General features: G+C 43.1%; 1 protein-coding gene across 6 annotated transcripts in view; it reads right to left on the bottom strand.

The window, feature by feature from the left end:
• LOC137436717 (disheveled-associated activator of morphogenesis 2-like) overlaps positions 1 to 16227 on the bottom strand; it is a 194421-nt gene that overhangs the window by 86745 nt on the left and 91449 nt on the right. For all 6 annotated transcript variants that reach the window (XM_068130736.2, XM_068130734.2, XM_068130737.2 and 3 more), the window contains 6 exons: positions 13837 to 14031; positions 13609 to 13719; positions 12231 to 12334; positions 12065 to 12131; positions 9825 to 9942; positions 9459 to 9597 (listed from right to left, as the gene is read on the bottom strand). In XM_068130736.2, the coding sequence (XP_067986837.2) occupies positions 9459 to 9597; positions 9825 to 9942; positions 12065 to 12131; positions 12231 to 12334; positions 13609 to 13719; positions 13837 to 14031 (734 nt within the window). The remainder of the gene's footprint in view (positions 1 to 9458; positions 9598 to 9824; positions 9943 to 12064; positions 12132 to 12230; positions 12335 to 13608; positions 13720 to 13836; positions 14032 to 16227) is intronic.

Here is a 16227-nt window from a genome sequence, read left to right as displayed (position 1 = left end):
CTCCTCCCGTACTAACAGTTGCTTATTCACCTTCCTGTTTCCTAACACATTCACCTTCCTAACACAGTTGCTTTTCGTTCATCCCACTCATTCGGTTAAACAGCACAGCAAGAAGTGGGGGAGGGGAGGGGGGGGGGAAGGGGGGCGGGGGGGGGGGGGGGAAATAATAATAATTTCCCCTGAAGTGTTGTATTCTGTTGTATATTATAACACTTTTATTCTTCTTCTTTGAAAGGTTGCTTTCTATTTGCTCACCAAATCTCTATTTCAAATAAAAATTCAATTTCTTATAGTTTTTCCTTCCTACATTCCCTAAACTCGCCTGCATTCCACCCCTCCTCCAACGTTTTCAAACGGATCTCTGACAGGAAAAATCAGAGAAACTCATTTTGCAATAAATGTTCGTTTTCCATTAATCGTCCAACACTTTCTAAAATCCAAACTCACCCCTCCCCTCCTAAATCACCCATCACTTTCAAAACACCCCCTTGCCCCTCCCATCCTAAACTCCCCCCTTGCCCCTCCCCTCCTAAACTCCCCCCTTGCCCCTCCCCTCCTAAACTCCCCCCTTACCCCTCCCCTCCTAAACTCCCCCCTTGCCCCTCCCCTCCTAAACTCCCCCCTTGCCCCTCCCCTCCTAAACTCCCCCCTTGCCCCTCCCCTCCTAAACTCCCCCCTTGCCCCTCTCCTCCTAAACTCCCCCCCTTGCCCCTCCCCTCCTAAACTCCCCCCTTGCCCCTCCCCTCCTAAACTCCCCCCTCACCACTTCCCCCTCGCAACTCCCAAACTCCCCCCTCGCTCCTCCCCAACTCCCCCCTCCTAAACTTCCTCCTCACCCCTCCCCTTCAAATCTCTCCATCCTCCTTTTTTTCTCCAATTCTCCCCTCACCCCTCCTCAAAGCGTCCTCCCCACTTCCTCTCCATTCCAACTCACCTCCATCTCCTCCAGCCTTCTTCCTCGCTCTGCCCCCCCCATCAAACAACACCTCACTGTTCCTCACCCAATCACCATCAAACCTTTCGTCCTCCTCATCCTTCCATTTCTCCGAGCTCTTCTGAAATCTGACACATGATCAACAGCTCACCAGAGCTCCTCCACTTCCTCATCATACCCTACCCCTCCCCTCCCCTGTCCTGTATCTAATGCTCCCCCTTCCTCTTCCTTAACGGTATGGACCTCAAACAACTGGGGCCTTTTCTCAAACTTGACTGATCTCTCTATACAGGTTGCTTCTGACAAACGAGACATGATCTGCTTAACAGCAACTTTCCTCCTTCAAGATCTCCGATTCCTTAATATCTCTCCATGGTTACTCCCTCCTCCGGCATGATAGACCTGAGCCTCGCCCTGGACGTGGGTTTGCTATCTTTATCAAAAACTCTTCCTCACTCTCCCTACACTGCCCTCTCTCCACTTCACCCCCAGGAAGACCTCTGGCTATGGCTTCCCCTTTGCTCCCACCTTTTGTTCATAGGTGTGTTGTACCATAGACCAAACAGTGATGGCTCCATCTACATCTCGCTGTCTGATAACATGGACCAACTTCTATCTACTCATCCCAACTCTATCTTCCTCATATGTGGTGACTTCAACTGTCAGCATGCCAGGTGGCTGGGTGTGGGTACCTCCCTCACCAGCCATGGCTCCTCAGCAAAGGATTTCTGCGACCAACTGGGACTGACACAATCTGTCAATTTCCCGACACAGATGTCAGTCAACAGAGCATCTTCTCTTTTGGACTTGGTTATGACAAACTCCCCTGCAAATGTATGCTGCTCTTCTTCTGCTCCAATCGGTTAATCTGACCATATGCTTGTTAAAGTGGACACCTCTCTGGCCATTCTCAAAGAGCCTCCTCAGAGTCGACGAGTCTGGCATTTCACTCAGGCCGACTGGCACGGGCTGCAAGCAGCCATCAATCATCTGGACTGGTCTCCCATCTCTACTGCCTCTGACATCAACTTATCCGAGGAATTCTTCCAAAGGAAACTGCTCCCTCTCATGCACAGATTTATCCCATCTCGTCTTCAGTTGTCATACCCTTCCTCCCGTCCATGGTACACTGAATCTTGTGGTGAGGCAGTGGACCTGAAACAACTTGCCTTCACCTCCTGGAAAGCAAATCCAACGGAAGGCAATCTCATTTCCTTTCACAAAGCCTGGAGCAAGTGTGTGTCTACCCTCAGGAGAGCTCGGAAACACGATCTCTCGACTCTCAAGACTGAACTCTCAAACCTGTCTCCCTCTCGCAAATCCTGGTGGCGTCTTGTCATATCTGTGTCTGGTGTTTGTTCCCCCTCCATCCCCTCCTTTACCACAAATGGCCTCACAGCTGACTCCACACGTGAAAAAGCGGCTTGCCTCAAAATCTTGTGTCCCAAACCCGTCTCTCTCTGTACCCACCGTACCCAGTCATACCCAGCTGCTCCTGGACTCTGTCCTTCTCTCCGGACAAGGTGGAGAAGTTTATGTCAATCCTCGACTCTGATTCTGCAACTGGACCTGCCGGCATCAGCCCACGGGTCCTAAAATCCTGTTCTTCCGCTCTTTCTCTCCCTCTCTCTGTTCTCTTCACCCTCTCTTTTGCTCAAGGTCATCTGCCATCAGCTTGGAAATCAGCCAACATTACCGTGTTACAGAAAAAGGTGCAAAAACAGATCCTTGCAACTGCAGACCAATCAGCCTGCTCCCAATTATCAGCAGTTATGGAATCCATCATTTCTTCGGATATCAAATCCTTCCTCTTCTCCAATGGCTTGATCTCTGATCATCAATTTGGTTTCAGACCAGGTCACTCTACTCTGGACATGCTGCTTCTGCTGTCTCAACAATGGATGGAGGTCCGAAATGCCAAACAGGAAATCGGCTGTCTCCCTTGACATATCACGTGCTTTTGATACGATCTGGCACCCTGCTCTGCTCACCAAACTCTCCTCCTATGGAGGAGTCACCAAACTCTCCTCCTACAGTGCTCCATAGAAATCTCCACGCATGGCTTGTGGGCTTTCTCTCTGGTCGTAGTCAACGTTTGGCCCTGAATGGGTTTCTCTCATCTCCCCTTCCTGTTCAGCCTGGGGTTCCCCAAGGCAGTGTTCTGGGCCCTATGCTTTTTCTGGTCTTCATAAGTGATCTCTCCGACTCTCTTGAAAATCCTCTCTATCTCTTTGCTGATGACTCCACTCTCTGCAGACCTGGACAAAATGACAGACTGGTCAAACACGTGGAACATTTCTTTCAATCCTGACAAACCTCACACTCTCACTATGTCTCTCCGAAAAGACCGACTGGACAACCCTCCCATCTACTTTCTGAACAATCCTCTCCAAGAAGTTCTGTCACTCAAGCTTTTGGGTCCCACTATCTGCCATGATCTTTCCTGGGAAAACCACATTTCCAAGCTGGCCTCCAAAGCCAGTCGCCGACTGGGCGTCCTCCGTCGTGCGAAGTCCTTCCTTGGCACACCTGAGCTCCTCACCACATAAAAGGCTTTCATCCGCAGCTCAATGGAATACTGTTCTCCCCTCTGGGCTGGTGCCCCTGCCTCACACAGAGCTAGTCTTCACGCTGTTGAAACCAAACCTTTCAGAATCATTGGAATCTCCCACGATGAAGCTAACTCCGAGGGCCTTTCACTCACTCACCGCAGGCAGGTTGGTGCTCTTTCTGTCTTCTGCAGACTCCTCTCCGGCCTTGCTCCCCCAGCTCTGTCTGTGCTCTGTCCCCGAAATATTCCTACAGGACGCACAATCTGCCAGCAACCCTCTTATGGTGAAACTGCCAAAATCTCTCTGCTCACCTTCATTCTTTCATTCCTCTTTTCTCCCATCTCTGGAACAAATTCCCTCACTCTCTTCAATCCCACTCCTCCCTCCAGGTCTTTAAAACAGCTGTTCACCACCATCTCTTGTCTTCCCCCATCCAAAACCTTGATCTTTTCTACCCCCGTTAATTCCCCCCGGATCCACTATTTTGAAATGCCAACTTCTTTCCTGGAAGTCCTAGCAGTATCAGTGTTTTTTGTTTTTTTTTAACCTCACCCCCTCCCCCCCACCCCTCACATGGGTTACTCTCCCCATGCCCCCCCCCCAAGCCCTTTCACCCCCACAGATCTCCCGATGTCCCTGTTCTCTACTGTTGTACTTGTGTGCTTCCTTCCCTCTCTCTCCCCATCTTGTCTCCCACTCTCTATCATATGTTTTATGTGTCAGTTAGTTTTTATGTGATTAATGTTAGCTCTTACACGAGCCTCGATATTGTACACAAAAAAAAAAAAAAAAAAAAAAAAAGGTAAAAGGTGAAAAAGCTCTGAAAATATGGCAAAATGCCACAAAACTCGACCTTGTTCTGAAACGTACAATAAAGGCATGTACCAAGTTTCAGTTGAACATGTTAAAGGGTATGGAAAAAAGTGCAGACAACTACAGATGGGATGGGAACACAGACGGATGAAGGGACAGACAGACGGAGAGCAAACCTTTCGTCCCCTACAGGTGGGGATTAATTAAACTAACAACATCTGAAAAAAATAATAATAATAATTTCAGTGCTCAATTACTCATTTCCCTATCCCTTCTTTTCAATGTCTGAATATTCAATGAATAAAAAGTTTCTCTTCCTTCAAACACTTTTCAAAACGTTAAAAAAAAAAAAAACAGCTTCCAGAATTCCTTACTCTGCCTATTACTCCATCAGAATCAACCTTTTCCTTTTTTCTTTCACAAGGCTTATTTCCCAAAACCTCAACTCCTCAATGCCTTGTTTATCCAGCCTCCTCTTTCACTTTCAGCCACATTTTTCTCCATGCCTTCAACAAAAACTTTCTCCCTGCCACTCTAACCATGAAGTCTGTCGCAGGTTACCCAGTCTGGGACTTCTGAGGCATCAATTTTGCAGAACTCGTGTGTACACAACAATAATGTTGCATTCATGATGTCAAACCCCTCTCTATATGCTCCCCCTTCGTCCCACCCCTTGTCGGTTTCCACCTCATTCGGCCCCCTCTCCCCACCCCAACCCCCAGCTTTGCCCCTGCCCCTCCCACTTATGACTCCCACCCTCCCCCCACTCTGCACTTCCCCTTGCTCCTTTCCACATCCCCATCACATATCAGAAGCTCTTCCCCATATCCGTAACTGCATGGACCTCAAACATCCAAGGCCTCCACTCCAACCTGACATATCTCTCAATCCAGACATATCTGTTTAATATAATCCTTCCTCCCGCAGGACGTCCTCAACTCCTCACTGTCTCTCCCCGACTATGGTCTCCTCCAGTTTGATTGACCTGAACCCAGTCCCGGTGGTGGAGTTGAAACGTACATCAAGAACTCCATTTCCCACTCTCCGTGTATAGAGGGGTCAATATATGGACGATGAATAGCGACTAACTGTATAAGACAACAAATGCCTAATGGGCTGGTAAACCTGGCTTACTGGATTACCTGATTACTTTGTGCTTATTTAAGTAATTTTGATGATTTCCTGGGTGCCTTAAACCTAGGTATACACACTGAAAAATCTCTCTAGGTTGACTACGATTCGACAGAGACATTTTAGTGGATCAGGGTGTCACCTTGGGATGCCATCTTGGACTTGTCAATAAATAATTAACTGATGGTAATTTTATTGATTCAATTGGATTCTTTGGTCCCTAAAACCTAGGGTTAGACACCAAAACCACCTTTCTAGGTTGAATAATAATTGAGATATGGCCATTTTAAGCTCCCAGCGGCTATCTTGGACGCCATCTTGAAAATGACCCCTTTCCGGAAGTCAGATGTTACTAGATTTTTAGTATGTTAGTTAGCATGCCCAATGGTACCAGAATCCATTGAAAAACCTTTTGTATCAATTTTGTTGGGGTTAGGGGAGTTTTCTTTCGTATATTGACCCCTCTAGTACTGGTCTTACACCTTCAAACCCCAGGAGTACCTCTGGCTGTGACTTCCCCTCCAATCCCACCTTATTTTTGTCTGTGGTGTACAGTCTTCAACAGTGACAGCTCCATCGACATTTCTCTCTAAATAGACAACATGGGGCAACGTTTAACCACTCATCCAAACTCCCTCTTCCTCAAATGTGGCGCTATAAATTATCACCACGCAAATTGGCTGGGTGTTGGTACCTATCTCACCAGCAATGACAATTCTGCAAATAACTTCTGTGAAACCATGGGACTGACCCAATCTGTTAAATTTGTCAATGGCAAATCTTCCCTTCTGGACTTGGTGATGACAAACTTCCCCACCAATGTATCTTGCTCTTCCTCTGCCCTGAAATGCTTAAACTGATCATGTGCTTGTAAAGGTCAACATCTCTCTGGCCATTCTCAGGGAACAGTTTCAGCAAGTCTGGCAGTTCACTCAGGCAAACTTTCAAGGACAGCCAGCAGCCATCGCACTTCAAGACTTGTCTCCCATATCTACCACCCCCGATATTAATTCAGCCTGGGAATTCTTCCAGAAACCTGCTTTCTCTTATGCACAGATTCATGCCATCTCGTCTTCAGTTATCTTACCCATCCTCCTGCCCTTGATACACTGAATCATGTGGTGAAGCTGTTAGCTTTAACTTTTCTTTTCAGTGGCAGGGACTATACACTGGGAGAGTGACGGAGACTTGTAAGGACATAGGGATCAATGAATGAAGCCAAATACAGCAATCCTTGAGGAGAACCTGCTTTAGAGTGCAAATGACCTTGGACTGGGCAAAGATTTACGTTCCAACAGGCCAATGACCCCGAGCATACAGACAAAGCAACACTGGAATGGCTTCAGAAAAAGAATGCGAAAGTCCTTGAGTTGCCAAGCCAAAGCCAAGATTTAAATCCCCTTGAGAATCTGCAGAAAGACCTGAAGATTGCTGTTCACTGAAGCTCCCCATCTAACTTGACAGAGCTTGAGCAAATCTGCAAGAAAGAATGGGAGAAACTCACCAAATCCAGATATGCAAAGCTGATACACACATACCCAAGAAGACTCAAAGCTGTAATCGCTGCCAAAGGCACTTCCACTAAGTATTGACTCAGGGGGTTGAATACTTATGTAAATTAGATATTTCTGTATTTAATTTTTAATTATTTTGGAAGAATTTCTAGAGAAAATTCTACTTTGACATTATGGGTATTATATGTAGATGATTCTACTATTATGTGTAGTAGAAAATTCTACTATTATGTGTAGACGAATGACAAAAAAATCTCAATTTAATCTGATATAAATTCAGCCTGTAACAACAAAATGTGAAGAAAGTCAAGGGGTGGAAATACTTTCTGAAGGTACTGTACATACAAAGATTCATACACTTGCTCCATTACATATAGATTGCGAACAGTGGTGTCTGTCCATGCGTTCGTCTGTCTGTCGTTCACAGCGGCCACTTCCCAAACTGCATTTGAAAAGCTACCGATTGGTTAATTTGCGTTTTCACTTCACTTTTCTTGATGCAATATAGTCACTTCATTGTCCTGAATATCTGGATTAAAGTAGATTTAATATAGATCTACATGGAGTAACACTTAATAATAGCTACACTACTGGTCAAAAGTTTTAGAACACCTCAATTTTTCCAGTTTTTATTGAAATTTATGCAGTTTAATGTCTCAATGTACTCTGAAATTAAGCATAGAACAAATAAACAATTGGAGATAAAGAAATCATAGAATCATTTTCTTTAACAAAATTTAATTTAAATTTTTGACTCAGCAAAGTAGCCACCTTTTGCAGATATAACCGCCGAACACACTTGTGGCATTCTTTCTCCAATGGAAATCAAATATTGTTCAGGAAGTTCTTCCCAACACTGTTGCAGAAGTTCCCACAAATGTGTTGCACTTGTAGGTTGCTTTGCTTTCACCCTTCTGTCCAGTTCATCCCAAACCAGATTGATGGGGTTGAAGTCTGGAGACTGTGCTGGCCATTCCATGATTTGAAGCCTACCGTCTTGTTCTTTTCCTCGAAGGTAGTTTTGACATAGCCTGGAGGTGTGTTTAGGGTCATTATCTTGCTGTAGAATGAACCCCTGACCAACTTGGCGTGTACCAGAGGGTATTGCATGGCGCTGCAAAATGCTGTGGTAGCCCTTTTGGTTCAGGGTGCCAGTCACTCTGTGCAAGTCGCCGACTCTGGATCCAGAAAAAGAGCCCCAGACCATCACGCTTCCTCCTCCATGTTTGACAGTTGGTGTCACACACTGAGGAATCATCCTTTCGCATACTCGACGGTATACAAAAACCCTGCGTGATGAACCAAAGATTTCAAATTTTGATTAATCGGTCCATAAGACCTTCTTCCAGTCTTCAGTAGTCCACTGTTGGTGCTTCGTGGCCCAGGCAAGCCTCTTTTTCTTATTTTGCCATCTTAGCAATGGCTTTCTTACTGCCACTCGACCTGTCAAACCTGCAGCTCAAAGTCTTCTCTTCACAGTTGAAACTGAGACTTGCTTACTTCGACCAGCGTTAAGCTGTGCTTGAAGCTGTTGTCCTGTGAGCCGCCTATCACGCAAGCTGTTGACTCTCAGAAACTTGTCTTCTGATTCTGTTGTGGCTTTGGGTCTGCCAGACCTCTTCCTGTCAGAGTTTCCTCCAGTTTCCAATATACTACTTCCTGCAGAGCAATATTGTCCAAATAATGCTTCAGACGGTGTAATAACAGTCTGTTCCAATACTGCTGTTATACAGACAGGGGGTTTGTAATCAAGTAATCAGCAGAGGTTGGGACACCTGTAGGAATTGTTTGCATGAACTTTCAAGGCTTAATTTCACTTACATTGCTGCAGAACAGCTGTAAGTTGCTAACCCATTACTTGTTCCCTGAAGGCCTTTTTTTTTTTTTTTAACAATATCACTGTGCAATTTACATTATTTTCCCGTTTTTGCTAACCTAAACTTTTTTTTTTACCTCGAACAGTTTACTGCTTACCTTTGTACCATTTCAGGTTATTCACAGGACATTAAACTTGTTTAAATTTCAATAAAAACTGGAAAAATTGAAGTGTTCTAAAACTTTTGACCGGTAGTGTATATTTTGCCCTCTTTTAAGACAAATTCAACCTCTGTTGCCCGAAGTTGCACCACCATTTTGCAATGGGCGAAAAAGTAGCTCAGAGCTTTGGCTCTGAGTGAAACCAAGAGTGCAATGCATTTAACCTTTTTGAAGTCCATGACATCATTTAAATTGATAGAGCAACTTCAGCTTTTACTGTCACAGGGGTCAGGTACTTTTGCTTGCTTTTCCCATCATTGGAGACAGGTACTTTTGCTAGTTGAACTATAAATAAATTGCTGTCCTTAGCAATAATTTCCTTTGCAGCCCATTGACATTCTTACAAAGGCAATGACCAAAGATAATTTTAAATCAGTTCAAGACCAAGACAAGCAAAGAAATGGCAGCAAGTGAAAGATGGAGTGATGGAAAATACAAGGGAGTAAACACAGAGTGGTAAAAGTGAAAAGGCCTCACAGGCGCACGACGTTCTTTACAGAGAAGTTCTCCAACGGGGCCACGTCCGGGTCATCGCCCTGCGGACCCTGCAGTACCAGCTGCTGAACAATGCGATCCAACAAGCGCCAACGCTGCACCATCGTGCCATTGTGTTTATCTGTAACGACAAAATGACGTGTCATCTTGCCTTTTGAAATCCCAGCCCAACAGCATGGCACGCTGCACCGTTTGGGCACCACTTAAAGCACCAGGAAGCTACGCTGAGAAACATTCACAAAGGAACAGCAATGACTACCTAAATCTGTTCACATCAGAGCTCACTGTACTAAGTAATGATTGGAGGAGTGGAAACAAAAGTGTCAATAAAAAAACGTCATGGCTTACAAGGCATGTTTAAGCAGTGTTGAAGAATGGACAAGAGGTGGGAATACGCCTCACTATGAGACAACTTCTTACGGATGACATCAAACATCTGTCCAGCACTCTTCGTGTCAACATGGATCTAAAGTGAAAATACAGGGTTGGGGTCACGTCAATAGGTAGCCATTATCCATCATCAAGGTCAGTGCAGAATTCCACTTTATCCTACAGGCAAAGATAATCCGTCTCACAGGGACTGATTAGGGAAATGGGGGGTGGCGGCAGGAGGCATAATGAAGCATAATTTTGATCAAACGTATATTAGGAAAGTATCCCCAATTTGTTTAAAAAAGTGATAAACGGCACAAATGAGCTGCTACAATCTCGCCTTTAAAACAAAGCTAGATGCAACAGACTTTCCATACAGGACATTCTGCATTTTAACAAGTTTACAAAAGGGCTGACTGTCACAATCATTGGGAATGAGGTCCTTTTTACAGTGGATAAGCAGAAATTCCTAAATCAGGAGACTTCTTACTGCATTTCAAAAACGTGGGAAAGAAAAGCAAGAGGTGGCGACTTGTGTGGTACACTTGAGCGTTTAAGTTGTCTGTTCGTTTTGAAAACCTGTTCATGCATCGCAAGCCTGTAATCACTTTGTTTGGGTTAAGGCTTTATGATAATGAAATCAACGTTGACAAGGGTAATGAACACGTGTGCCAATCACAGTATAGGACATGCCACATTCTTGCTTCACGTGTCACATTTAGTTATTGACAAAAAAATGGCAGGGGAAGGGAATCTCTCCGTTTCCAATCAGCTCATTCAAATTTATCAACATTTTGAATCTCAAACTGCCTGTTACGAGCAAAGTACTATTTGGAAAGAAAGCCATATTTAAAAAAAAAAACATTTTGGTTATGTCTTTTTTGTTGCCATAATAATTTTTGGCTGTTTGTTGGTGAACAGGATATCTCAAAAAGTTGTGGACAGTTTCAGACGAAATTTGGTGGAGAGGTTTGGTATGCGACAAGAATGAAATGATTCGATTTTGGTGAAGATCTGGATCTGAGAATTCTTTAAGTGATTCTTTACCTTTGAGAGATAGGGCAGCAAAGTCATATCATCATATATAGCATGATATTTCAAAAAGTTGTCGACGAATCATGACTAAACTTGGATAAGTTCGTTAGGTGAAAATAACTGGCCGATTTGATTTTAGTTCAGGTCCAGATCCAGATCCAGATATGACCTATCAGTGGGATACAAAACGTAAACGGTTCAGCCTGGTGGAGGTATGCTCTCTACCAAGTGCCGTTCTAGTTGTAGTTATGTATTATTTAAATATACTGATGGTGGACGATGCCTCAAGTAGAATAATTGGCTACATGGATTGTTGACCTTCTATTGGGGATGATGAAAATTGATGATGATATTGGGGCAAGGGTAATTTTACTGTTTCATAATGGGTAGGAGGGGGGCTATGGCGATGGATACGTGATGACGATGGATAGGCGATGGCTATGTGAGGGCAATGGCTATGTGATGGCGATGACGATGGCGATGGCTAAGTGGTGGTGAAGGCGATGGATATGTGATGGTGATGGCTATGGCTATGTGATGGCGAAGGAGATGGTGATATTGAATTGATGGCATTGCGACGATGGGTGTGACAACACGTGACAACGGTTGACAACACACAGAGACATGTGTGGTGACTATTGTGGTGATATGCCGTGACTATTGTGGTGATATGCGGTGACTATTGTGGTGATATGCGGTGACTATTGTGGCGATATGCGGCGACGAACGTGACAATATGCGGCGACGAACGTGACAATATGCGGCGACGAACGTGACAATATGCGGCGACGAACGTGACAATATGCGGCGACGAACGTGACAATATGCGGCGACGAACGTGACAATATGCGGCGACGAACGTGACAATATGCGGCGACGAACGTGACAATATGCGGCGACGAACGTGACAATATGCGGCGACGAACGTGACAATATGCGGCGACGAACGTGACAATATGCGGCGACGAACGTGACAATATGCGGCGACGAACGTGACAATATGTAACGTCAAGGGTGATAATATAAGGCGACAAGTGTGACAATGTGTGACGTCGAGTGTGACGGTGTTGTGTGATGTGACTTCTCTGACCCTTTGCTTATATTGAGGGGTTTTTTTTTCTCACAATTTCAAAGATAAACAAAGATTTATCATTAAACTAAGAAATAATACAAAGACTTGCCATGTCAAATCTTTTTGCAAGTTCAGCCTCATCGCTGTTTCGAATACTCTCAAAGAAATCAAGATGTCTGAAAAAGTGGGTGGGTGGGAGAGAGCAGAAGATAAATGGAAAAAACCGTGTTTGGTACCAAATCCTCAATATCTGGAGCAATGCTTCAAATACCTACCTGTCCAATGTTGCATTATCAAGAGTGCGCAACTTGTCGATGATGGGTTGAATCCCGAGAAGTAGCAACTCGTACCTCAAGTGTAACCGGAACTCCAACCGTTCCTAGCAGAGAAAAAGAATAACACCAATGTTTTGAAAGAGGAAAACGAGAAGGAATAAAATAATGCGATTAAGAGGAGGGGAAGGTGGTTCATAAATAAATATCAAAGAAGAAATAAACAAGGACAGATACATTCAAAGTACACCACGCCCATGCCAAATAACTAAATATCCTCCAGAGTGGCATTGCCAGGTTGCCTCTGGCACCCGGCAATACCGCAGTGCAGCTCATAGAGACTGTATTGGGAGGGAGAGATGTACAATAATTGATTGATCAATTGCATAATTAAAATCAATAAAAGATCATAAAATATTTTCTTAATCAATTGGCTAATAGCATAGCTAAACCACTTGTGCTTCATCCGAAGATGTATCTTTTAGAAAATTTAAACAAGTCATCAATAAAATAATTAACTAATCAATAAATAATTAATCGATTAAATGATTAGTCAATAAATCAAAAATATCCTTTATAGCCACATCACTTGATCACTGTCGTGTCCAAATATTAGCTTCCTAGCACAAAAGGTGCCCGATATATTGCCCAGATGAGAAAGAAAATAAATAAATGATTAATAATGAAAATAAATAAATAATAATCATAAAAAAATTAAATAATTAATCAATTGGCTAATAGAATACATAAACCACCACCATTTCATCCAAATCTGTAACTTAAAAAAAAATTAATCAAGTCATTAATCGAATAATTAAATAATTAATCGTTTAATTGATTAATCAATCAAAAATAGCCTTGATAGCCATATCACTGGGTCACTGTCGTGTCCAAATATCAGCTTCCTAGCTCGAAAGGTGCCTGAGATATTGCCCAGATGAGAAAGGAAATAAATAAGTACTTAATTAATCGATAATAATTAAATAACTAATCAATTAATTGATTAATCAAAAAACGAAAAATACCGTTTTTGTCAAAGTACTTGCTCAATATTGTGCTGAAATTTCAGCTTCCTAGCTCAAAGGATGGCTGACATATTGTCCAGACAATCAAACAAGAAAACAAACAAACAAACAACCAGAGTGAAAACTGAGTACTCCCTTTTAGCGTGCGTCATTGCCGAGCCCCCTTCGATGCCCGGCAATGACGTTATGCAGTGCCTGGAGATGGCATAGGAAAGGAGCGGTGTACAATAGCAGGTGAACATACGACTGAGGTGTGTGAGGGAGGTGAGTGAGGTGAGTGAGGTGTGTGTGTGGGAGGTGAAAACCATACAGAAACAAGAACAATAGTGAAACAGCAAAGGTAAAACAGTGTAAACCTCGCCAGGCCCAGCGCTGAGGATTGCATTCATAAACGACATGATGGCAGTCTTGAGTGCCACGTCATCATGATATCGGCCCGTTCTCCTATCCAGCTCCACCATCAAGGTCTGAGGGGAATATTATACATTTTGGGAACCATTCATGTCAAAACCTTAAAATTACATTCTAGTAATTTATCTAGAAATGAAAGACAAAATGGTAGGCACGTGCACAAAGGGACATACCTGAAATCGGACCCTCTCGGAAGCATGCTCCTGTAAAAGTACCATGGCATGCAGCACCTTACGGTGTCCACCAGGTACCAAGCACACAGCACCCAGGATCTCCAGTGCAGCAATTTTAGTGCGGGAGCTCTCGGAGCGCAGACTGCGCGCGATGGCGCTGATGAGCTCTGGGTGTGCAAGGATATGCTCACGGCCCTGCACATCCATTTTTATAGGTTAAATTATGGAGAACAATCTCTTTCTTAATTCATTATCGATAAAAGTTTACAATAGGTCATTATTTTGAAATCATTGGCAAAATGCTGTGCTCTATATGCAAGCTGCAGGCATACAACAACTGAAAGTACAACATACAATCACCTGGCAACAAGCGTATGATAGAAAAAAGCCTCACATACTGTCCCAACAAACGCCAGAGTAAATTGCTCAAGATTATCTTTCACAAATGAAGATAATTATTCACGGCCCCCACCACAGCACCACAAGAGTAAAACTAGAATGGCACTCGGTAGAGAGCATACCTCCACCAGGCTGAACAGTTCATGTTTTGTATCCCAATGAATTTGCCGGATCTGGATTCGGACCTGAACCAAAATCTAATCGGCTTGTTCTCGTCACATAACCAACTCGTCCACCAAGTTTAGTCATAATAGATAGACCAGCGGCAAGAGGCTTCAAAAATGAACATACCCCTACCAGAGGTATAACAAGTTGGAGGCAGTATCAAATTGAAGCTTAGGCTCTCTAGTTTCCAGAAATGATGTTATTCTTTGCAAAACAGCCACACAACATGTTCTTTAATCACTTTTCTGCCCTAAACTCACTCGAAAAATAGTACCTCCACGAAACTTCAAATTGTTTGATTCTAGTAAGGAGAAATCATAATTAAGTCACATATACTGCTGCTTTCTTGTCGAAAATACTATGTGGAAGTATTCTGTGGCTGTTTTGGGGCTGCCTTTATTATCAGGGGGTCGGCCATCCATTAAAAAAAAATACATTTTGGCCTTTTTTCAGATTTTTTGTCAGTTTCCTTCCTGATTAGCTGTTAAAGGGTACAACAACGTGGCTGTTGACCTCAAATGGTGTCACTGTTGTCTACTTTCTAGAAAAATCAGGCTTGGAATAAAGTTGTAACAATTACCATGACTAACCTTTTAATTCCAAAATAGCAAAACACTGCGATTGCACACATTTCATCATTTTGTGACTTTTAAAATCGATCGTCTCATTACACAACTTTGGCTTGCATTTCTGTGTTTTATGTACCAGGAGACGTGCTGTGGTAAAATGGTAAAATAGGAGGTAGACTTGTAATGTTGCGCAGGTATTTTGCAAAGTAAAACATCATTTCTGGAAACTAGAGAGCCTACGCTTCAATTTGATACCACTTTCAGCTTGTTATACCTCCAGTAGGGGTATGTCCATTTTTAGAGCACTTTTATGCTCCCTGCTATTGGTCTAGAACTAGGCCATAACTTTTTTTTAAATATCATGTTATATAGCGCTTTTAGCCCAATCCCTCAATGGTGAACAATCACTTGGGATTAAATCATTCTCGTATCCGAATCCATATTCAGATCTTCACCAAAATCGAATCGATTCTTCCTTCTCACACACCCAACTGGTCAACGAAGTTTCGTCCAAATCCGTGCATAACTTTTTAAGATATCCTGCTATATGTCGGTTTTAGCCATATCACTCAATGGTGAAGAATCGCTGAAAAAAATTCTACTTGCCGGATCCAGATCCGGATCTTCACCAAAATCTAATAATTTCGTCCTTTTCACATACATAACCTCTCTGCCAAATTTCGTCCGAATCCGTCAACAGGTTTTTGAGACATCTTGTTCACAGACAGACAAACAGACAAAGTAGACAAAGTAGACAAAGTAGACAAAGTAGACAAAGTAGACAAAGTAGAATGGCACTCAGTAGAACATCCTTTTGACCTCAAAAATAGTTGGTGGTTGAATTCAGTTACCTGATATGCAAATCGACTTCAAAGTTTAAGTTCATCAGATGAGAATTGACAATTTTAGAAATTTGGCCTATGTTGACCTAAAAAATTGTTGGTGGTTGGTTTTACTAAGATGATATGAAAATCTTTTTCAAATTTCAAGTGAATCAGATTAAAATTAAGGATTTTAGAAATTTGAAATCGTTGTTGACCTTTGGTCTATGTTGACATTTTGGCCAACGCTGATCTCAAAAATAGTTGGTGGTTGAATTCAGTTTGCTGATATGTAAATCCTATTCAAATATCAAGTCAATCGGATGAAAATTGAGGATTTTAGAAATTTGAAACAAGGTGGTTGACCTTTGGCCTATGTTGACCTCAAAGATGTATAGGATTTTGTCGGACCATAAACTCTACCATTTGGGGAAGTT

Source organism: Myxine glutinosa, chromosome 11, assembly GCF_964187855.1.
Source record: "Myxine glutinosa chromosome 11, kmMyxGlut1.1, whole genome shotgun sequence".
In the NCBI taxonomy this organism is placed as follows: domain Eukaryota; kingdom Metazoa; phylum Chordata; class Myxini; order Myxiniformes; family Myxinidae; genus Myxine; species Myxine glutinosa.
The sequence above is the reverse complement of the archived record's forward strand: the minus strand, read 5'-3'. Positions and strand labels throughout refer to the sequence as shown.